The sequence below is a fragment of the Panthera pardus genome, unplaced genomic scaffold, assembly GCF_024362965.1.
Source record: "Panthera pardus isolate Hobbes unplaced genomic scaffold, ASM2436296v1 HiC_scaffold_2, whole genome shotgun sequence".
Lineage (NCBI taxonomy): Eukaryota > Metazoa > Chordata > Mammalia > Carnivora > Felidae > Panthera > Panthera pardus.
Window position 1 is genome coordinate 148,689,251 of NW_026526765.1, and position 22,116 is coordinate 148,711,366.

General features: G+C 49.0%; 2 protein-coding genes and 1 long non-coding RNA gene across 6 annotated transcripts in view; 1 reads left to right on the forward strand and 2 right to left on the reverse strand.

Annotated features, from left to right (window-relative positions):
* Nucleotides 1–2,971, reverse strand: part of MAPK9 (mitogen-activated protein kinase 9) — a 58,996-nt gene extending 56,025 nt beyond the window's left edge. For 2 of the 3 annotated variants that reach the window (XM_019469700.2, XM_019469701.2), the window contains exon 1: nucleotides 2,746–2,971. The gene's annotated coding sequence lies outside the window, so the exon portion shown is untranslated. The remainder of the gene's footprint in view (nucleotides 1–2,745) is intronic. The other variant, XM_019469699.2, reaches the window with a different exon arrangement.
* A 105-nt stretch (nucleotides 2,972–3,076) lies between these two features.
* Nucleotides 3,077–10,752, forward strand: LOC109278975 (uncharacterized). Of its 2 annotated transcripts, XR_002085940.2 has the most exons (3): nucleotides 3,077–3,305; nucleotides 4,272–4,543; nucleotides 8,044–10,752. It is a non-coding gene; the product is annotated as an uncharacterized LOC109278975 (long non-coding RNA). The 2 variants fall into 2 exon arrangements; XR_008423939.1 differs by lacking the exon at nucleotides 3,077–3,305 and having other exon boundaries at nucleotides 4,022–4,543.
* Nucleotides 10,753–12,849: 2,097 nt separating this feature from the next.
* The window catches only part of GFPT2 (glutamine-fructose-6-phosphate transaminase 2), a 48,176-nt gene continuing 38,909 nt past the window's right edge, over nucleotides 12,850–22,116 (reverse strand). The window contains exons 16-19 of the mRNA XM_019469698.2: nucleotides 18,811–18,938; nucleotides 16,875–17,042; nucleotides 15,619–15,780; nucleotides 12,850–13,724 (exon numbers count right to left, since the gene is read on the reverse strand). Coding sequence (XP_019325243.1) covers nucleotides 13,680–13,724; nucleotides 15,619–15,780; nucleotides 16,875–17,042; nucleotides 18,811–18,938 — 503 coding nt within the window. The 3' untranslated portion in view covers nucleotides 12,850–13,679. The remainder of the gene's footprint in view (nucleotides 13,725–15,618; nucleotides 15,781–16,874; nucleotides 17,043–18,810; nucleotides 18,939–22,116) is intronic.

Genomic DNA, 22,116 nt, shown 5'->3' on the forward strand with positions numbered 1-22,116 from the left:
TTAACTAGTAGTGAAGTATAGCTACATATGTATATAACAAATATGTGTCCTGCTGCCAAATGTGGTTTCTGTTTTACCTTATGCATCACAAAAACGACTGCTTTACTGTTAATTGCTTCATCTGGCCTTTGTCTTTATCCATAAAATTAAGAACCCTTTATTTAAAAAAATTTTTTTTAATGTTTTTATTTTTGAGAAAGAGAGAGAGAGAGAGAGGGACAGAGCATGAGTGGGGAGGAGCAGAGAGAGAGAGAGAGAGAGAGAGAGAGAGAGACAGAGCATGAGTGGGGAGGGGCAGAGCGAGAGAGGGAAACACAGAACCTGAAGCAGGCTCCAGGCTCAGAGCTTGAACCCACAGACCGTGAGGTCATGACCTGAGCTGAAGTTGGACGCTCAACTAACTGACTGAGCCACCCAGGGCACCCCAAGAACTCTTTATTTTAAATCGACAAATTGAATATGCCCTCTAACACTTATTTGAAACACATTTTCATCTGTCCTGGCATCCCCAAAATTAAATCCTTAGGAAAATCAAAGCTCTCCAGAGAAGACTATGCCACAATAGGATTCTTTTTAACCCCACAGGATCCTTTTGAAAGAAAAAAAAAGGGTTAAGTGAAGGAAAACTTCTAGATTGGATGTTTTGCTTTCAGAACAAATTAAAAGCCAAAAGAGAACCATCAGAGTTGAGGCACCCAGGAAAGGACACTTAGCTGGGGGAAACCTGGGTTCAAATTTCACTTTCCAGCTACCTGCCTTGAAGCTGATTGCTGGAACTCTGTGAGTCTCCATGTACTCCTCTGAAGAAACGGGTGTCACAGCTGCCACTTACAGGACTCCAGCGAAAATTAAGTGGAACTACATGGACAAACAGGGCCTACCTTCGCTGGCCTGGGGCTACCTTTCCAGCTTACTGCGGCTGTTGCCTCCTATGTAACCTGCCCTGGAGATCGACAATCCTGCAACCGAACTAAATGAATTTTACATGGTTCAGAGCATTAGTTATTACAGCTAATAATTAATTGCCAGCATTTAAAAATCAGGAGAGCAGAAATGCAATGTAGAGTTCTGACCTCGTTTTTAAAATTGCTGGGTGAGGTTTGGTTTTCCAAGGTCCCCACCACTCCATGCTCTTTTACACCTGGTCCTGCAGGCTGATTCCTGACCCCACACTGGGCTGATGTCCTTCCTTCACCCTGCCCTTTCCCTTTCGGTGCCTCTCCCTGCCTGGCAAATTTCTCACAACCCTTCTTGGCCCAACTCCAGCGCCACCTGTCACCTCCACCTTTCCATGCCATGGCACAGCACCTCCACTACAACAAGCATCATCACACTGTCCTGGCACTAACCTGTCTGCATGTCTGCCTCCTCTACTGGGACTCTCAGGAGGAAGGGACCCTGTTGCTATTGCCTTTGTGTCCCCAAGGCCGAGCAGAAAGCCTGACCTAGATAATGTAGAATTCAGCAAATGCCTCCTGAATGTGTGGAAGGAAATGAGAGCTAAAATATTACAAAAATGTCAAAATTTATATTACAGCTTGTTCTGACAGTTACCAAATAAAGGGGTCAAGGACTTTTAAATGAGAACAAGCTTCCATCTGCTTACAGGTTTCACAAGTTAGTTAGAAGTCATTAAATAAACTGACAAAACAGAAGGAACAGCAGGTAGGGTCATTCATTCATTCATTGAACTGATATCACTGAGTACTTACTGTGTGCTTTCTAAGTACTGGGGACGAAGCAGTGGACAAATCCAACAACTACCTGTTTTCATAAAGCTACTTCCTTGTAGAGGAAACAAAGTAAACATAAATAGAATCGTTTCAAACCAGAGTGAACACTAAGAAGAAAATTAAATTAATGAGATAGAATGACTAAGGGGAGAAAGAGAGTAGTCAAGGAAGGCCTTGTTGAAAAAGACACATCTGACCAGAGGAAAGACCAGAAGGAGCCAGCTGTGCAAAGCCGCTGGAGACAGCTCCAAGCATTGGAAACGAAAGTGCAAAGGTCCTGAGGCAAACGGGGCTGCGCGGTGAGAAGATGGGTGGGACAGGAGAGCAGAGCTCTGGGTGGTGGGAGTGGTAGGGGAGGTGGGCAGGGCCGCTCTGGCACTGCTAGGCACTGAATGTGCAATGACTAGGCACTGGAGAAGCATGGGGATGGGGGTCTCTGCGTTGATGGGGAGGGGGTTCGTGCCCTACTCACATCAGCATGGGCAGTATCCCGCCCAATTTTCCACCTATCAGCCTGGGCTCGTGCCCAGGCACTTTCACACACATTCACATAGCCTGACAACAATCCTGTCCAAAAGGGTAGACATTTCCCCACTTTCCCTGGGGGAAAACAGAGGGTCAGTGCCTTGGCCAAGGTCGCGGAAACCAGACTCCGGGATCCTTAACATCCCGACGCGGGTATGCAACTGCGTGCCCCCCAATCTGGGGGGTGGCGTCCACAGATCCCCCACGACACGTCTGCCAGGGCCAGGCCAGGGAGCGGGGCCCGCAAGCCCCTGGCGGCTGACAGCCGGGCAGGAGGAGGCGACTGCGGCAGCCCGGAGGGCAGGGGCGGCGGCCGGGGCCGTCTGCGCCCCACAGAGTCCGGCCCACTCCGTAGCCCCCAGCCCGGCGACCCCGCGCCCCCTGGCCCTGCAGACCGCGGCCGCGCGGCCCTCCTGCCGCCCCTCCCCGGCGGGGCCCCGCTCGAGCAGCCCCCGCCAGGCCTCGCCCGCCCGCCCGCCCTGCTCACCTCGCCTCCCAGCCGCCGCGCCAGGGGGAGAGGGCGGGCGGGCGGACTGGCGGCGCTGCGCACTGGCGGCTCGCGGCTCCGTTGCCCCGGGCTCGGCCGGCCGCCCCGCCCCACTCCGCTCCGCCCCGCCGCCGCCGCTGCAGTGGGTGTGAGGGGCGCCGGGGCGCTTCGACCCTTCCGGTCCGGCTCCCTTCTCCTCCTCCGCCGCCGCCACCGCCGCCGCGGCGCCCGGCCTGAACGACCTTCGCGCCGACCAATCAGCGTCCGGAGAGCCGGGCAGGCGCGGCCAATCGCGCCGGGGGGCGGGTCGTGACGGGCGGGGCGGGCGGAGCCGGGATAACCGTGCGGGGTTCGATGGGGCTCGGTGTCCCTCAGCAGCCCAGCTCCTCCGGCTTGTGCGGAGCATGCCCGGGGCTGGGGACGCAGGTCCGGCTCAGTACGCGCGCTGATCCTCCATCCCCCCACGGGGACCTCGAAGCAGAGGCCCGACGCGGAGCCAGGAAGCTGTGGAGAGGGCCGACCGGCGGGGAGAGCCGGGCCCTCTGGGCTGCAGGTGCAAGGTGGCAGCGGCGAGGCGGCCTGTAGGGGAACGGACCGGCCCGTCTTGGGGAGAGTCCCGGGCGAGGACGAGGGAAGACCGGGGTGTTGGCATCCGGCGTCCAGGAACCCGGCACGGTGTGGCCCCTGGAAGGACGAGGAGACCGACGCGGCAGGGGAGCGGGAAGGAGAGGCAGGGGTCTTGGACTCTGCGGCTTGCTAACGGCTAGAAATCGGGTGGTGGGGAGGGCGGAGTGCGAGGAGATGGCCACGTGCAGACTAGTGTCCCCGGCGGGTCCGTGACAGAAGGGAGGAGGGGAAAGGCTGGCGTATTCGGGCCAGGGGTCAAACCTCTGGCTCAGAGAAAGTCAAGGTCGTAAATGGGGAGAAGGGAATGCAGTGCTGAGGGTCCCCTAGGTCCTGGGGTCCCTTGACACCGACCTTCTTTTGAGCCAACTCCTGCAGCCCTCTGGCCCCTCGGTCGGGTTCCAGCAGGCCTGGGGTCATATGAAACGATGGGAGAGGCCAGGATATTTCGTGTTGCCAGATTTGCGTTTAAATAAGCAAAGCTGGAAGGGAGGGAGGGAGTCTGGACACACTGAAAAAAGGATAGGGATAGGGTGGGGGGAGGTGCACACTTTGAGGACAGGGAGAGGGGGGACTGTGGAGGAGGAGCAGCTTTCGCAGGATGCAGGAGCCCAGCATGCCAGAGCCCAGCGAGTGATCAGGGCAGGGGCCAAATTGGGAGGAAGGAGCAGGATCCTAACGAGGAGGAGGTCAAGGGGCTGGGAGGCATGGAGGGTGGTGGCAGAATTTGGGGAGGATGGAAAGCCAGTGATGCAGGGCCAGCTGAGGGCACCAGGGCCTCAGAGGAGGAGGGTAGAGGAAGGGATCCAGGCATGGTGTCCTTCCTTAGGCCACCCCCTACCTTGGCCACCAGAGGGAGTTTTCTAAAATTGAGTATGGCCCATCCTTGCTTGAAATTGTAGCTCCTGAATGTGATCTGCGTTGAGGAGGGCCCCCTGGTGGGTTCCTGCCCATACTGGTCCTCACATCAGCCTCATCTGCCACCTGCTCCAGGTGCACAGGAGAAAACGGAGCCAAAAATGGCCATCATCAAGGATTATGGGAGGCTAGTAAAGCCTGGCTGTCAGAGCTGTAGCTTCACTAAGGAGCACTAGTGGGTGCTTCCCCTTGGATTAGGAAGGGGCACCCATTCCTGCACTCTCCAGTCAAGTTTACAACACTCATCCCATGAAAAGTGAGTACCAAAAAATCACTGTGCACACATACACACCTATACATATTTCGTGCTGAGTTTTCTAAAAGGATTCTGCCTTTTCTGGTTTATGAAATAACAGCGAACACTTACAGACACAAAGCTGAGGTGACAAGGTAGGGAAGGGTCTAGTCCATGCTTTGAAGAGTGCACAGAATTTTGGTGGAGACCAAGGGAGATGAGAAGCGGGGGCATGTGGGGGGGGGGGTATACACATGAGCATGACTGACAGCTGACCTAGCCTGCTAGCTGGAGAGGAATAGTTGAGGAAGACCTCTGGATAAGAGGAAGCCTGAGCCGAGGCTATAAGGCTAGCAAGAATGTGTTAGGCCAATGGTTTAGGCAGAAAGGGCACTGGGACCCAAAGATTCAGAAGTCAGGACCTGCATGCTGTGTTCAGGAAACCAAGGGTCACCTGGTCTTGTTGGCGATGGGGAAATATGGCCTTGAGGTGGATGGGTACTGCTGACCACAGTCCCATGGACTTGCTTCAAGTCACTGATACGCTTGTTTAGCCCAGTATGGCTTTTTTTTTTTTTTAAATTAGTTGACAACATTTGAAAATTGGGAGCTTTCACTTGAAAAATCTCAACTGGCAGTTTCTCTTGGATAGTTAGAAGCTCTGACAACATGGGGTCTGCATTCCCAGAAGGTAGTGGTCAGCTGGAGCTGAGTGGCAGCTGCCCCTTTAGGGGAGGCCCTTACATCACCACATCCCCTACCACTCCCTATCACCCCACTCTGGCCATGACTTCACCATCCCTTACCTGCTGGCCCTTGAGGCATTGCAGGGTAGGGGCTCCATCTCTGGAGGTCAAGGGCAGCTGCTGAGGGGTGTTAAGAAAGGAAGTGAATGATGCGATTAGGTATTTATTTTGGAAGGATCACTAGAGCACATGAAGTTTCTAGGATGAGGGGCTTATATTCACAAGACCGGTTAGGGAGCTGTTGCAAAGGCCTGTGTAGGAGAAGGTGAGGCCTGGCCTGGGGCCAGGTGTAAGGAAAGAACTGATTTTAAAACTGCTTCAAGACTTGAGGGAAATGAAAATTAAAGTCACAGTGAGCTAGCACTACACACCCATTGTGATAAAAAAGACGGACAATATCAAGTGGTGATGACTGATGTGGAGCAGTCAGAACCCTCATCCACCGCTGGCGGAAAAACAAAATGGCTTGTCCACTTTGGAAGACAGTTTGGCAATTTCTGGTAACATTAAACATACACCTGTCGTATCACCCATCAATCCTATTCCTGGATATGGAACTGAGAAAAATAAAGACATGTCCACACAAAGAGCTGTACGTAAATGTTTATGGCAACTTTATTCAAAACCGTCAAAAACTAGAAGCAGCCTATGTCTGTAGATAATCCAGCAGATGGGTAAATAAACTGAGGTACATCCATACAGTGGGATATTACCTGGCACCAAAAAGGACTGACTGACAAACGCACAACATAGATAAATACAAAAACATCATGCTTGGCCTTTGGGTGGCTCAGTCAGTTAAGTGTCTGACTTCCACTCAGGTCATGACCTCACGGTTCGTGAGTTCAAGCCCTGCATCAGGCTCTCCGCTTTCACCACAGAGCCCACTTCAGATCCTCTGACCCCCTCTCTCTCTGTCCCTCTTCTGCTTTTGCTCTCTCTCAAAAATAAATAGACATTAAAAAAAAATCATGCTAAGTGAAAGAAGCTAAACAAGGCTACATCCTCTATGATTCTGTTTACAGGACATTCTGGAAGAAGCAAAATCAGATCAGTGGTTGCCAAAGTCAAGTGGAGGAAGTGGGGAATGATAACCAGGGGCCAGGAGGGAATATTTTGAGATGATGGGTATACTCTATTTTAATTATGGCGGTGGTCATATCACTATATGTTTATCAAATTTCAGAACTGAGCACCTAAAAGAAGGTGACTTTTCATGTATGTAATTTATACTAAAAAACTTGATGTAAGGAAAAGATGTCCATTTAAGAGACAGAATTGTCCTGGGGCGCCTGGGTGGCTCAGATGGTTAAGCATCCGACTTCGGGTTAGGTCATGATTTCACAGTTCATGAGTTCGAGCCCCGCATTGGGCTTCGTGCTGACAGCTCAGAGCCTGGAGCCTGCTTTGGATTCTGTGTCTCTCTTTCCCTCTGTGCCTCCCCTGCTCATGCTCTCTCTCTCTCTCTCTCTCAAAAATAAATAAACATTAAAAAAAAAGAGGCAGAATTGTCCATCCTAGAGGTAGGATGTAGGGATGAGTCAGGAGGAGGAGTCAGGGAGGTTCCTGACTTGATTTTTGGGGTGGGGACCTCTGGCCTTGGCCTGCTCACCCACCTGTGGAGAGGAAGGACTTATTGAATGTGCATCCCAGCTGCCCACCTGCTTTCTATCACCTCCCCCTTTCCTGTCACCTTTAACCTTGCAGCTCTGGCTATGTGCCCTCTGAGATGAAGGCCACTGGCCATTCCTTTTTCCTGAGACCTCACTGCTCCCTGCTCCTCCCTTCCCTGCCTTGCACTTGGTTCCTTGATGGCACAGCTGATACCACCCATCTGGCAGACACTGTCCACTTCCCTGCCCCACAGGGGAGAAGAGAACACAGGAGGGAAGGAAGAGCTCAAGCTCCACTCCCTGGCCTGAGGCTGGCCCAGGGGTCACAGTGCTGACAGATTTCCTTGGCTCCAATCTCATCATCCACTCTTGACTTGCCTTGACTGGGTTCCGACTGGGCTTTCCACTTTGTTGTGCTCTTGTGGGCAGGAGGTTGCTTCTCTGAAGCTCAGTTCCATGGGGAGTGGGCATGGGTGGTGACCCCCACCTGATGGGGCTGCTGTGAGGTCTCAGGGAGAGAAGTACCAAGCTCGGGGAATAGACTGCACACAGGGACAATGAGTGTCTTCGTGCTGGCCTCCTCTGCTCCCCTCTCCCCCGACCTTGACTGCTCTCCTCCCACTTCCCCATTCCCTCCCCACCTCCTCCCCACCCCTGACCAGGACCCGATGTGCCAGGGGATGCAAGCCAGGACTGTTCAGGTTGTGTGTTCAAGAAAGCCAAGCCGCACTGAACCCAATGGGGACAACTATTGGGAGGTTCCTGCATTGTTGCACCTGGGAGATCAATGGGTGGAGCCGGCCCTGGGACCACAGCCTAGGAACCTGGCCAGAGCCTTGGAAGCTATGGGCAAACGCTTCATCACATTCCTTTCTCCTCTGTGTCAGCTTCCTCCTCCCCATATCAGCTGCTACTCTTCCACCACCCAAGGAGGGGCAGGCCCTCTGTGCCACATTAAGTTTGAAAATCCCCAGAAGAGGAGTCTGATGGGCTCCTCGGGCAGGGCTTGCATCTGTGGGCTGGGCGGTCAGACTCATGTGAAGACATGGCAGGAGAAAGGGCAGAAACAGCTGGGAAAGGCAGAAGCCAGGGGATAAGAAAGGGGGCGTAGGTGTCGTATAACTGAATGCTGAATAGACTAGATCTCGTCCCCTTTTTCCAGGCATCTCCCAGAGCACCAGCAGTCCCTTGACAGCAAGGGACTGGAAAACTCTTCTCAGAAGTCTGACCAGCCCTAAAACATAAAACAAACCCTCCAGATTGCCCAGCAGTCGATCTCGGCATCAACAAGCGCCACCATGTACTCAAGAAATTTCCCACCACCTTGAATCTGCCTGGACAGCCCAAGGTCATGTGGCAAAGTCAAAACAGAAACCAATGAAGATAACCAAACAAAACTATCTTGAAAGAAACAGAGACTATGTGAAAAAGGAAATTCTGAAAGGAATAATATATTGCCGGCTTCAGACAGAATGAAAAAATATTGCATCCTTGAAGTCATCAAAAACATATTTAGCACACCTATATGTCCTTACTCTCTCAGCTGAGATGGCCTAGAACCAATGACACCACAGCAGCCAAAGCACACCCAGAACCCAGGAACTGTTTTCTGATGCCATTCTCCAACAGAAGAAACCAGGGGTCCTAAATCAACATTAGCTGATTCTCAGGCTGGGGCAGGAGATGTACAAGATGAGTCTGGAGCATCTTGTGGTACAAGAAAGTAAGGAAGGGGCACCTGGGTGACTCAGTCGGTTGAGCATCTGACATCGGCTCAGGTCATGATCTCACAGTTTGTGGGTTCGAGCCCCGCATCAGGCTCTGTGCTGACAGCTTGCTCAGAGCCTGCAGCCGGCTTCAGATTCTGTGTCTCCTTCTCTCTCTCTGCCCCTCCCCGCTCATGCTCTGTCTCCTTCTGTCTCTCAAAAATAAATAATGTTAAAAAAAATTTAAAAAAAAAGAAAGTAAGGAAGTGCTTACAAAGTACACACACACACACACACACACACACACACACACACAGAGGGGTATGTCGAAGGGACACAAGAGCCAACAGAAAGAGCTCCCAATGGCCACAGCTGGGACAATCTGAGCAATAAACGAAATAACAGTATTGTATTATAACCCAGCATAAAATACATATCCATGAGCCTATACTAATGGATATAAATGATTTAATAAATGAAAAAATAAATGGGGGAGAACAAACCTGTACTGAACCCCAAATAATTTATGTAAATAATCCCCTCTCAAGGAAGTGATGCATAACTTCTATCTATCATCTATCTATCTATCTTTATCAAGACAGCACAAGTGAGGAAGGGGCAGAGGGAGAGAGAGAATCCCAAGCAAGCTCCACACTGTCAGTGCAGAGCCTGACGCAGGGCTTGAACTTATGGACCGTGAGATCATGACCCCAGCTGAAATCAAGTGTCAGATGGTTAACTGACTGAGCCACCCGGGCACCACATCTCCCCACTGTTTTAAGTGTGGGGCGGGTATAATGACTTCCTTCCAAAGAGTTCAGTATGGAAAGGGAGAAAAATTAGAGTACGTGACAAGCACTACCTGAGGTAGGTGACCAAACTGACATGACAGTAACAAGACATGTTGATAGCACGTGCCCCCTCTGCATTATGAAGTAATGAGAATGGCACTTTACTCCTGGGGCTTCCTCCCTGAAACACATTACCCCAGTCTAACCATGCAAAAAGCATCAGACAAGCCCAATTGAGGAATATTCTCGAAAATACCCAATGACTGGTATTTGACAAAAATGTCAAGATCATACAAAAAAAAGGAAAATCTGAGAAACAGTCACAGCCAAGAGAAGCCTAAGGAGACGTGTCATGTGATGTCAGGAAAAGGGCAGCAGAAAAAGAACATTAGATAAAAACTAAGAAATATGAATAAAGTATGGGCTGTAGTTGATTTTAAAAATATGTATTAAAAGTATATATGTCCAAAGCAAAAGATAAATAAAAGAACTTTTGGAAATTAAATTGTATTGGCAGAAATGAAAACTCTTAGTAGTAAACAGGTTGGGAGAATAAATTAAATCTCCTATTTAGTAAGAGCAAAAAAGATAAGATGCCCAATAAAAAACATAAGAAAGGAGAGGCTAGTCTAGTAGCTCCAACCTCTGAAATAAGAGAGGCCAGACACACAGAAAGAAATCCACCAAAAAGTAATTCAAGGAAAGTTCCCAGAATGGAGGGGCAGGAGGTACAAGCCTGCAGTCAACACTAAGTAGGAAGATACCCAAGACCCCTTGCTGTGATATTTCAGAACACAGGGGGAGACAAAGAAGGAAATAAAAAGGTCCCCTGTATCAGAGTGACTTTGAAGTTCTTAAACTGTGAACAAGATAACAGAGCATCACGTTTACAATTCTGACGAAAACATTTTTTTGGTGACCTAGAATTCTATGTGTAACTAAACCCCCAGTCACATGTGAGGAATAATGTCATTTATTTCTCAACGTCTCAAAAGTTTACCTCCCAGGCTCCTTTACTCAAGAAGGATGTATTCCACCAAAATGAAAAAAGGAAACTAAGAAGGAAGACATGAGATATGGGAAGCAAGAGGACAAGGGAATCCCTCGGAGGATGATGGAATGATCCCGGGACAGCAGCTCTGCTCCAGATGTGGAGGGCAGCTGAGCTGTCCTGCCTCAGTGTGACCTGAGAGGCAGACAGCTGGTCATCACGAAGACTCCCCCCACCACTTCCATTGGACCATTCTCCTAACCCAAGGACAGATCACCCAGGAGAGCTTGGCCCAGATTCTCACCAGGACTTGGCTTGTTGTGACCGTGTGCTGCTGAGGGTATCTCCCCTCATGCTCTGCTGAAGACACACATATCACTCCCGGAAGTTCTCAGCTTTTCCCTGAGAGCCAGAGGGCCATGGTGGGCTCGGAAGTGGAAAGTACAGGGCAGCCCATTCCTTCTGACCATACTTCTGTTGGGTACCCGGTGCACACCTCAGCCTTGCCAGGCGCCCAGCTGTGGAGAGCCCTGTGTTTCCCCAGAGTCACTTGTGAGCTTGCTTGCCACTTCCCCAGAAGGGGCCTTGTTAGCTCCCAGTGAAGGGGAAGTCAGCCCCCGGACCCGGGAGAGTGCTCTCCTCACCTCACTCCTGGAGCTTCTGTCCAGCGGGGGCAGTGATGCTCTCTCCTTGCATAGCTCCTGTGTGCTTGCCTTCTGTTTTTGAGACTAGGTGGTATATGACTTGGGGAGAGATACACAGGTAGAACTATAATGAAAAGCAAGAGACTGATTTGTACAAAAGTCAGAATGGTCATTGCCTCTTGGGTGTAAAAATGAAATGCGTCTCTCTAGGTCTTGTCCAGATAAAAATGTTCTGGCTAGTTCATAAAGTCTCCTAACCCCTGAAATTGTAATGACCACAGTCTGGTTAAAAAGGCAGAAACCAACACTAGTAGTATTTCCAGCAGGACTTATGCCCTGGTTAATCTGTGGGAAGGGCTGGTGGATGTGGGTTGGAGAATGCCGCTGTGGCTCCTGGGCTCCTGCCAGCTCTTCAGAAGCGGGATTCTGGGGGCGCCTGGGTGGCTTAGTCGGTTAAGCATTCAACTTCCCCTGAGGTCATGATCTCATGATTCGTGGGTTCGAGCCCCACGTCAGGCTCTGTACTGACAGCTCAGAGCCTGGAGCCTGCTTCAGATTCTGTTCTTCAGATTCTGTTCTACAGATTCTCCTTCTCTCTCTGCCCCTCCCCTGCTCTGCTCTGTCTCTGTCTCTCAAGAATAAACATTGAAAAAAAATTTTTTTAAAAAGCAGGATGCTGCTGTAGTTGCAGGAAGCCTCTGCTGGTGGCCCCCACTGTGGGGTAGGTGAGTTTTAGGCAATATTGCCATGGCGAGTGCTTTGGGGCTAAGGGCCATGGCAGGACCTCCTATCTGCTGAAGTCACACTTCTGTCTGCTTCTGCCAGGGGAGAAATAAACAACATGATTTCTCAAAAACAATATGACTTCTAAAGTATCTTCCAAATCTTCCATGATGCTTCTTACTGGTGGAATTTAACCTGGAAATGTAATTCCCAGGTTTCCAAGTCTTGTGATACAGGGGACAGCATAGAAGAGGATGGAAAAGTTAACGAGTAGCCCACAGATAATTCTGAACAAAGGTCTGATGCTATACTAGAGCTACTCAAACTGACCAGTGGTCATGAGGACATAGCGGTCATGAGGACAAGCCTCTGGGAGAGCCACTTTCATTGGGAGCCTAAAGTCAGACCCCACAAGCCTTCAGAACCCTATCTCTAGCTTCTGATCTTCCTGCCTGATTATATCAATAAAATCGGTGACCAAGATAGACTCATGGAAATAAAAAAGTATACATTAGAGAGTTTCACATGCCTGCATGATGCTTTCAGGTTCTAGGAAGCCATCTGAAACAGCATCACGTGGTCCAGCCCCTTCCAACAGCTCTTCAGTGGACTCAACGAAGAGTCTCAAACATCCTGCATTTTGTTTCATCGTGTAAAATAAACAGTCTTCATTTTCATACAAGAAGGACGCAGGTCACAAGTGTGGGCACAGAGCCACGGGCTACCAAGAAACAGGGCTTGGGGCGCCTGGGTGGCTGAGTCGTTTAAGTGTCTGACTTTGGCCCAGGTTGTGGTCTCATGGTTCGTGGGTTCGAGCCCTAAATCGGGCTCTGCACTGACAGTGCAGAGCCTGCTTGAGATTCTCTCTCTCTCCTCTCTCTCTGCCCCTCCCCCACTCATGCTTTCTCTTTTTCTCAAAATAAATAAACTTCAAAAGAAAGAAAGAAAGAAAGAAAGAAGGAAAGAAAGAAAGAAAGAAAGAAAGAAAGAAAGAAAGAAAGAAACGGGGCTCACTCCCACCAGACACTGCTGAGTTCCTGTTTTGAGAAACCCTCACAATCCAAGTACACAAAAAGAATGAGAATAACAAAAATCCAAATGCACAAGCCAAAAAAGAATTGTACTGTCTTTATTGTCTTAAAATTGCATAGTATCTTGATTGTGCACGCTTTTAAACAGAGGGCAAGATAGCCCACTTGAAAACTACTTTCTTGCACGGGATATTTCAAGCTGTTTTACTATAGGTAGAAGCAGGGACCAAAAATGCTGCCTGGGCTTAAAAAGAACCATGATCAAATTTAACAGAAGTTGGAGAGTCAGAGGGATTTATAGGAGAAGAATCTGTCAAAGGACATTGAGATTTTGAAAGGATTTACAGGAGGCACAGGGAAATGGTGGGAGGGCTTCCCTGACGTCAGGGGACTGGGATTCAGGGGCAGCCAAGAGAGGACAGGAGAGGAGAGAGGAGTGCAGGGAGGCAATGCCTTGTGCTCAAATCTGAGATGAATGCCCTCTGCCAGGAGGCTGGGGTGCATGGTCTGGGCTACGTTGGCTACAGAAAGCCACATACTAGAAAAATAACTTAAAAGCTATACAGTCATCATTATAAATATTTTGTCTTTCAAAACTAACTAGCGTTGGTTACAAAAAGGTTCACAGTTACTCTGAAGAGAGCTGTGTCTCTATTGCACAGTAGTGGAAAAGTCCGCTCTGATCCCCATGTGTAAACAATGATTCCCTTCTCCTCTGGCGACTTCAGGACACAGAGAAACAGTATCTGCTGTGAGCAAAGCACTTGGGTACAAGGCACGTGAAAGCTTGTCAAGTTCTACTGGGATCTACTTGGAACACACAGAACGCCTGCTGTTCTTCTCACTTGATGTCACCGGGACAGGCCTTGAACCACACTGCAGGTGGCAGTGGCCTTCTCGGGCTCTTGTTCTCTATTCCACTGTTACAGACTTGGCCAGATTTCTGGGGAAGTCGACCTGCAACGATACATAGAAAGGAGCTGCTCAGGACCCCACAGATCCCAGCAACATGCTGTATTACAAAGCCTATTATCGGGGTACTTGAAGATGAGGTGATGGGTGTTCCCGGTCACCTTTGACCATGAGCCCCTGGAGATCTGCATCTTGGAAGCGTTCCTTACTCCAGGAACTTCACTCAACTATAGAAGGTTTAGTTTGTTCAATATACATTTATTGTGCACCTGACATGTGTCATGCTGTGTTAACCCTATTAAAAGGATATGATGCATGCTATTAAAACACTAACTCAGCTTGTCCTGTTCACGTTTCTTGGAAGGAGACACACTAAATCCATGAGGCTCATTAGTTCAGGGTGGAGGCTGGAAGGAAAATGTGACGGGAGATGGTTGATATGGTAGGCTTCAACTTTATCTGCAGTGTCTTATATTGCTTAGTTATTTTAATTTTAATTTTTTTAATGTTTATTTCATTTTGAGAGACAGAGAGACAGAGAGAGACAGAGAGACAGAGAGAGAGAAAGAACACGAGTGAGGGAGGGGCAGAAAGAAAGGGAGACACAGAATCCGAAGCAGGCTCCAGGCTCTGAGCTGTCAGCACAGAGCCTGACGCGGGGCTCAAACCCATGAACCGTGAGATCATGACCTGAGCCGAAGTGGGATGCTTAACCGACTGAGCCACCTAGGCACCCCTTATTTGGCTCTTGTTTTTAAAAGAGAAACAAATAGGACAAAATGTTAGCCGTGGCAGTTCTGGATTTGTATACCACCAGGTACTTGTTACATTGTTTTCTGTAAGGTTATGTATCTTCAAAAGCTTCTCAAAATACAATTGTAATAAAACTTCTATTTCTATATGCAGTGAATTGTAGGTTCTTCCATACTTGTTGGTGGTTCTTTTCTGGAACATAAATTGATGATATATGTTTGGAGTCTCAAGGGGCACCTGGGTGGCTCAGTCGGTTAAGCATCTGACTTCGGCTCAGGTCATGATCTCATGGTCTGTGAGTTCGAGCCCTGCGTTGGGCTCTGTGCTGACAGCTTAGAGCCTGGAGCCTGCTTCAGATTCTATGTCTCCCTCTCTCTCTCTGCCCCTCCCTGGATTGCACTCTCTCTTTCTCTCTTTCAAAAAGAAACATTAAAAAAAAATTTAAAAAAGGAGTCTCAAAATGTTGAATCATTTGCTAGACTGAGGAGATATCTTAAATGTGGGAGGAAGATGTACATGCAAAGATGTTCACTGCAATTGTGATTTATGCAGATATTCTCCCAAATCAGCAACAGTTTAAATAATAGAAGACCGGCTAAGTCATAGTTATAATCCATGTTATAAGACTATGTTGGGATATTGTGCAATGATTAAATGTTGCTTACATGAAACTCAAGATGTAAGAAAATACTTGTAAATACACTCAAAAGGAAAGTGTAAAATGTCATCCTTGATATACTGTCAAAAATGTTAAAAAATCCACATGCACAAGGAAAAGACTGGAATAAATGATTAAATTTGCTAATTAACATTGCGTCTCTGAGTGATGAGTTTAATGATATGGTCTTCGTAATCTTGCAGTCCCAAATTGTTTCCAAGGGATAGAAGTTACTTTAAAAACAGAGTTGTTTTAAATGAAATTACCTTTCCTATGAATATTTACACCAAATAAGCATTTAAGAACAAAATCAGGAGCGCCTGGGTGGCTCAGGTGGTTAAGGGTCTGACTGTTGATTTTGGCTCAGGTCAGGATCTCACAGCCCCATGTCAGGCTTTGCGGAGCCGGCTTGGGATCCCCTGTCCCTCTCTCAAAATAAGTAAATAAACTTAAAAAAAAAAAGAACAAAGTCAGACTCTGGGGTTATGCTTTTCCCCTCTGGGGGATTCAGTGCGATTTTAGACATACGTCATATCCTCGGAGAACAGCCAGGTGGAAGGACAGGAGCTGCAGTGGAATCACACTCAGGATACCCTGGAGGCAGTCCACTGTGTGGGGCAGCTCGATCGTTTTATACGCAAACTTGGAACTCTCAGTGTCGTCCCTGGAGCACAGTATGATCGGCCGACCCTAGAGCGGGAAAATAGGATCACAATGTGCAGGTGGTCTCTGAAAGCAGCAACCCCCCTCACATACCAGCAGTTTCTGAGGTCAGTCTTATTGAGGGGATAACAGTCCTCTTTTGCTTTTGTGGAATTATGTGTGAGGTGATGTGCACGACCAGTGTGAGGGGCAAGGTGTTTGATGCTGTTTGGTGAGTTCCTCTCCCTTCCGTGGTAGGATGACTGCCATTCTGAGCCATTCATCCAGCACCCATTTGTTGAGTGGCTTCAATGTGCCTTGCCAAGGGCAGGGCATGCCCACTCCTCACTCTGAGGGGGCTCATAGCTGAGTGGTAGAAAATAAAAATGTAAACAAGCCACCCAATGAGTAACGATGAATTCCAGATGAATGCCAGAAAGTCAATAAAACATGGTAATGTGATTGGGAGATGCTGGTGAGGTCTGGGAAGCCCTCTCTTAAAAGGGGATGTTTGGACTAAGACGTGAATAACCACAGGCCAATTCTCTGAAAGTGGTGGGAAGCACATTCAGGTCAGAGGGAATAGCCAGAGCAGAGGTTCAGAGGCAGAAATCAGCTGGGCTCCTTCAGCTTGGGACACAGAAGGAAGGGGCCACATAATACCGGCTTGTGGTCACTCTTGTTTTATGGGAAGCCACCGGGAGGTTTTAAGCAAGGCAGTGAAGTGATTTGTGTTTTATACCTTCTCTCTGGCCACTGTGCCGAGCCAGGCATGGCGGCCACTGGCTCAAGGGCATTGTTGGACTTCACCTCCCTATAACTTCATGAGCCCTCCCAGGATGGATCTGTGGGGGCTTTGCACTCCCATCTCAGGGCAGCTCCACGCCTGGAATCTGGGGCAGCTCGGGGCAGTCTGGGTCACAAGGTCTCACTGAAGAGCCATTGTGCACGTGGCCACAGGCTGGCCAGTCATTTCTGAATGTGTGTGCCCCTCAGGAGGGGGCGCCTAGGAGAGAGCACGTGATCGCACCTGCTCAGTGGTAGGGCTGCTCATAACCAGTGCTGGCCGACAGTGGGTGAGGTGGGCTTGTGTGGGAGAGGACAGGAGAGAAGGGGACCCTGGCCCAGCTGAGAGCTCTCACCTGGCGGGCTGTGACCTGCTGCAGGGCATTCTGGCATTTGGCAAAGCAAGGGTCCTTCATGATGACCATGATGACGGGCATCTGCTTGTCAATCAGTGCCAAGGGTCCGTGCTTCAGCTCCCCCGCCAGGATGCCTTCTGAGTGCATGTAGGTTATCTCTTTAATTTTCTAGGGAAACACAAGGCGGGGTCAGTGTGACACTGGACAGACAGGGGGCTGGAGGAGATCAGTCAGAGAGGGGAGGAAGGGGAGCTGTGGGAGGGATGAATCCAGAAGGCAGGGAGCTGAGGGCTGCAAGGTGGATGAATGCATTAGGTGGTCAACAGCACTGAGGGCTGCTGGCAATGCCAGGCCCAAGGGAGAGGGCTGGCTGCTGTCCAGAGCACGCACAAGGCCCAGCACGCAGCCTGTGTCCCCCAGACCAGCCCCCCAGCACAGCCACCACCCTTGGATAGACAAGTCAATGTCGATCTGGCCCTCCCTTCTGCTGTGTGACTAACCCGTGGCCTCCCCACATTTATAAATTGTAATGATGGCACTGTATTCTATCTAGAAATACCTTTCTTCAATTATCCGATAGATCATCCCCCCGAATCTAGACCATTAATAACTTCCAAAGGGATGCTCCAATTTACTTATGAGGCAAAATAACACGCATCAGGACGTTACTACAACTTCCCCCTATGTTCAGGAGATCCATTTCTATTCAGTTCCCATTAACCCTACGTCACTGAACTGGTGAGTGTCTAGTAAAATATTTCTCAGCTCCCCTAGAACTATTTATTTGGGGGGGGGCAGGACACTGTCAGGAGTGTGGGTGACTCCGCCCCGAATGCCACAGACAGCTGGAGTGCTGGCCCCCAGGAGACCACAGAGGGACCATTGATGTGTGCCAGGAGCAGCGTCAAAGCTTCTTTCTTTCCCCCCAGGACTGACTGGGAGCTGCAGTTGAATACGCATCTTTCAGCAGTGCGCTGGGGACACTGCAGATGAGCCCCCCCGGCCCCCTGCACCAGGCGGCAGAGGCATGGGGGGAGTTGAAAGTGTACTCCACCCAGCCCCCTGCAGCGACCTGCTCCCTACTAAGAGGAGGGGAGCCAAGCTGGGTCAGGAAGGATGCCCTTGCCCGGGTACCAATGGCTGCCTCACCTGTGACCCTGTCTCCCGTTTTCTTTGGTTGGGCAGTCCCATCCACAAGCAGCAAGCAGACAGTGAGTGTAGGCTCAGCCCCCTGGACAGCACTGTCTCACCCTCTCTGTGGTCCTGGAACCTGCCCCTTACCCAGCTCTCTTACTCAGGTTTGGCTCTTTACTGCCGCAGTGGGACAAAACAGCCAGTTAAAAGTTTAACAAAAGCAGGGCCTTCGGAGCTCACTCCTTCAGGATCTCTGCATCCCCTTGGAAGTTTGAGGGGTAACAGGGAAACTCCACAGAGAGCCTGCCCCGCAATTCTCATCGGCCTGAATCCTCCCGCACAGTCTGCTTGTGGTCGTGGAAATAACCCAAGGCCACATGGACCTGAGTTTGAATCTCAGACCAATCACTCCCTCCTGAGCAAGATGAACCTTTGGGGGTCCAGTTCCCTCCTAGGTGAAATGTGGACAATAACTGCCAGCCTCTCAGAAGACGCTCATGAGGAACGAATGGACCATCCCAGATGGAGCCTGGTGCAGGTTGACACCTCAGGGGCTCACCCAAGGGTGCCCTGCCCCTTTCTCCTCAGGAGATTGGCAGCGTCCACCTCAGGATCCCCAGGGCCCGAACAGGTCATGAGCTGGTGCTTGATGCAGCCTCACACAGGTGGCAGCAAGTCCCCAAGCGCTCCCCTCCCCTAGCCCAGCGCCCTTCCCCCCTTCCCGCTGGTGTCTCGGGGTGTCTCCCATGTCTGCCCTCATGCCCAGGCTGGTGGAGGTTGGGGGTGGGCAAAGGAGGCTCACCAGGGCTCCTTCCAGGCATGTGGCATAGTTATAGCCCCGTCCCATGACCAGGAGTGACCTCTGGGTGTAGAGCTCCAGGGCCAGGTCATGAATCTTCTCGTCCAGCGACAGCACTTCCTTAATCAGCCCTAAGCCGCAAACACAGTGAGGGGTTGTGAGTCACACAGATTTTACAGCAAGATTCACAAAGAAAAATCATGGTGTATAAGACATAGTTTTGGAATTCACACCACTTAATACACTTGGCTTCCTTGCCTTGGTTTAAAAAGGATTTTAAATGTAAGAGCACCTGGGTGGCTCAGTCGGTTAAGCATCTGACTTCAGCTCAGGTCATGATCTCACAGTTCGTGGGTTCAAGCCCCATGTTGGGCTCTGTGTTGATGAGCCTGGAGCCTGCTTAGGATTCTGTCTCTCTCTGCTTCTCCCCCACTCTGTCTCCCTCTCTCTCTTTCTCTCAAAAATAAACATTAAAAAAAGTTAAATGTAGATTGTGGGCAGTAACTTGCAGGATTTGCCTGGGTTTTGTTGGATGGCAATTCATATTTATGTTCATACTTTCTTGAGCATGTAAGATAAGCAGTGAGGTGTTATTTCTAGCTCCATTTTACAGGTAAGGCAACTGAGGCTCAGAGAGGCTAAGTCACCAGGTGGAAAGCCACAGAGCTGACACTCCAAATTAATGCCCCCCCCCCCAATCCAGGCCACATGCTAAATCTAGAGACAATGCCCAGTGTAAGATGGACCAGTGTTTCCCAGACTTTTTGTTCTCAGGACTTCTTTACTCTTAAAAATTACTGTGAATCCTTAAGAGCCATTATTTTTGTTGGTTCTGTCTCTCAATGTTTACCAGATTAGAAACTGAGAAAAGTAAAGATATTTGTATTCATTCATTTAAAAGTAACAATAAACCTATTATACATTTTTAAAAATTAGTGAGAATAGTAGTTTTAAATTTTTGGAGATTTTTTAAATGTCTGACTTTTTAACAAAGACAGATTCTCATATCTGTTTCCTCATTCAAACTCTCATGATACATTTTTTTTGGTTGAAGTATAGGAAGAAAATCCAGCCTCACAGAGATTTGTAGTTGGAGAAGGGAGGAGTATTTAAATAACTTTTTCAAAAAATTGTGAATGTTCTTCTCTGATATTACATGAAACTCAAGAAATGGTCATTTCTTTTTTTTTTTTTAATTAGTTAATTAAGTAATCTCTGCAGGCTTAAACACATGACCCCGAGATCAAGAGTCACATACTCTAGTGACTGAATCAGCCAGTCTGGAGAAACAGTAATTTCTTAAAAGAGTAGTTGCAAATGTAGAATTTGAAATCATCTCAATAAGCTTTTCCTACCTTGTTACATTAAAACTTTTATTTTTTTTAAGTTTATTTACTGTGAGAGAGAGGAGAGACAGACAGAATCCCAAGCAGGCTCCACACTGTCAGTGCGGAGCCCAAAATGGGGCTTGAACTCACCAACTGTGAGATCATGACCTGAGCCAAGATCAAGAGTCTGACACTTAACCGACCGAGCCACCCAGGCACCCCTATTGCATCTATTTAATTTTTTTTAATGTTTTATTTTTGAGAGAGAGAGAGAGACAGAGCATGACTGGGGAGGGACAAGCAGAGAGGGAGACACAGAATCAGAAGCAGGCTCCAGGCTCTGAGCCATCAGCACAGAGCCCAACATAGGGCTTGAATTCACAAACCACAAGATCACGACCTGAGCCGAAGTCAGATGCTTAACCGGCTGAGCCACCCAGTGCCCCAATCTTGCATCTATTTAAATGGATGTTTTACATGGTGTATAATTTTGTCACATCATGCATTGACCATCTGGAAAACATAGGTTGACTGAGTTATGCAAATCTTCTAAAAATGGACACACTTCATCATAAAATATTTTTTAGAAATCACATATGCTAAAGTCACCATGGCTTCATCAGAGTTATGTTTAAGTGTGGGAAGTGGTCGAGCTCATGCTGGCAGCTACAAGTTTTCCCAAATCCTAAATTTCACTGGAGAGCTTGAAGTTTATCACTGGCAACAAATACTGTCAGTTTTTCTTCTTTAGAGTGGCGGGCTAACTTTGTTCATTTTTGAGAAAACATCTGCCAAGTACTCTAATCAGCTTGTTACTCAAACAATCCCAGGATGCTTTTCTTGGAAACAGAATACTAAAGAGTGTTGCGATTTACTAAGACTAATGCATTTTACTGCCTCGTGAAGAAGTCCTTGAGTGAAGTGGGGTGTGTGGAGGCATGTGCTAAGGTGCCAGCGGTAGCCACCGCTGCCTTTGCAAATGTCCACACGGCAAAAAAGGCAAACACATCTTATTTGTTATAAATAGCGTGTTTACTGTGAAAATAGTAATAAGACCTGCAGACCACATCTTGAGAACGGCTGACTTAGACATCAGGATAGAGTCCTGTTTTCGCACTGTTGGTACCTGGCTGAAGGTGAAGACCAGTTTTTTGTCAGTAAATTTTCAGCATGTTGTGTGGGCCAGATTCAGATCTCTAGGCTTTGTATGATTAGATGGTGGCTTTCTCTCACTGCCTTCTCTGGGGTTTGCCCCTGGCTCCCAGGATGGACCCAGTGCCTACCCCATCTCTGGAAGGGGCTGTCCCACAGCCTTGTGACCATCCTGCCCCCGGCATTTCATGTCAGCCAAGGGGTGAGGTCTGTTTCATTTTGCAATCTCAGGGCTGCACAAAGAAAACCCAATAGGTCTCTCTCCTTCCCTGGAGAGCAAGTGTCTGAAGGAAAGGAGCTGTTATCTCCTTGGCCCTCAGGATGGCACACGGGACAGGGCACACCAGTGGGCGAATGATGGAAACCATTATCCCCCCCAAAGCTTGAGATTCAGTATGATAAACACTGCATCTCACCGACTACAATAGATGGGAGGGACCCAGCCAAAGAGGGAAGTTTGGGGAGACTGAAGGAGCACTCTGGTTCAGGAAAAGGCTCAGGGCCATCTGCTCCTTCTCAGATATTTCCTGAGCACCTACTCCATGCCTGCCCTGGCTGGATATCAGCAGTGACCCTGACAGTTAGGGTTATATGCTCACTGGGCTGACATACTCATTGGGAGACAAGCCAGCACACTGGAGGACAGGTAATTTCATACCATGGCACACGCTATAAAGAAAAGAAATGGGCTAACATTTCACAGCTGGGGCAGGGGGTTAGTTAGGATAGCAAGGAAGGGTTCCAGGAGGTGACATCTGAACTGAGACTTGAATAATGAGAAGCCATCAGTTGTATGGAGAGCTGGAGGAAGAGGGCTCCTATAAAGGAA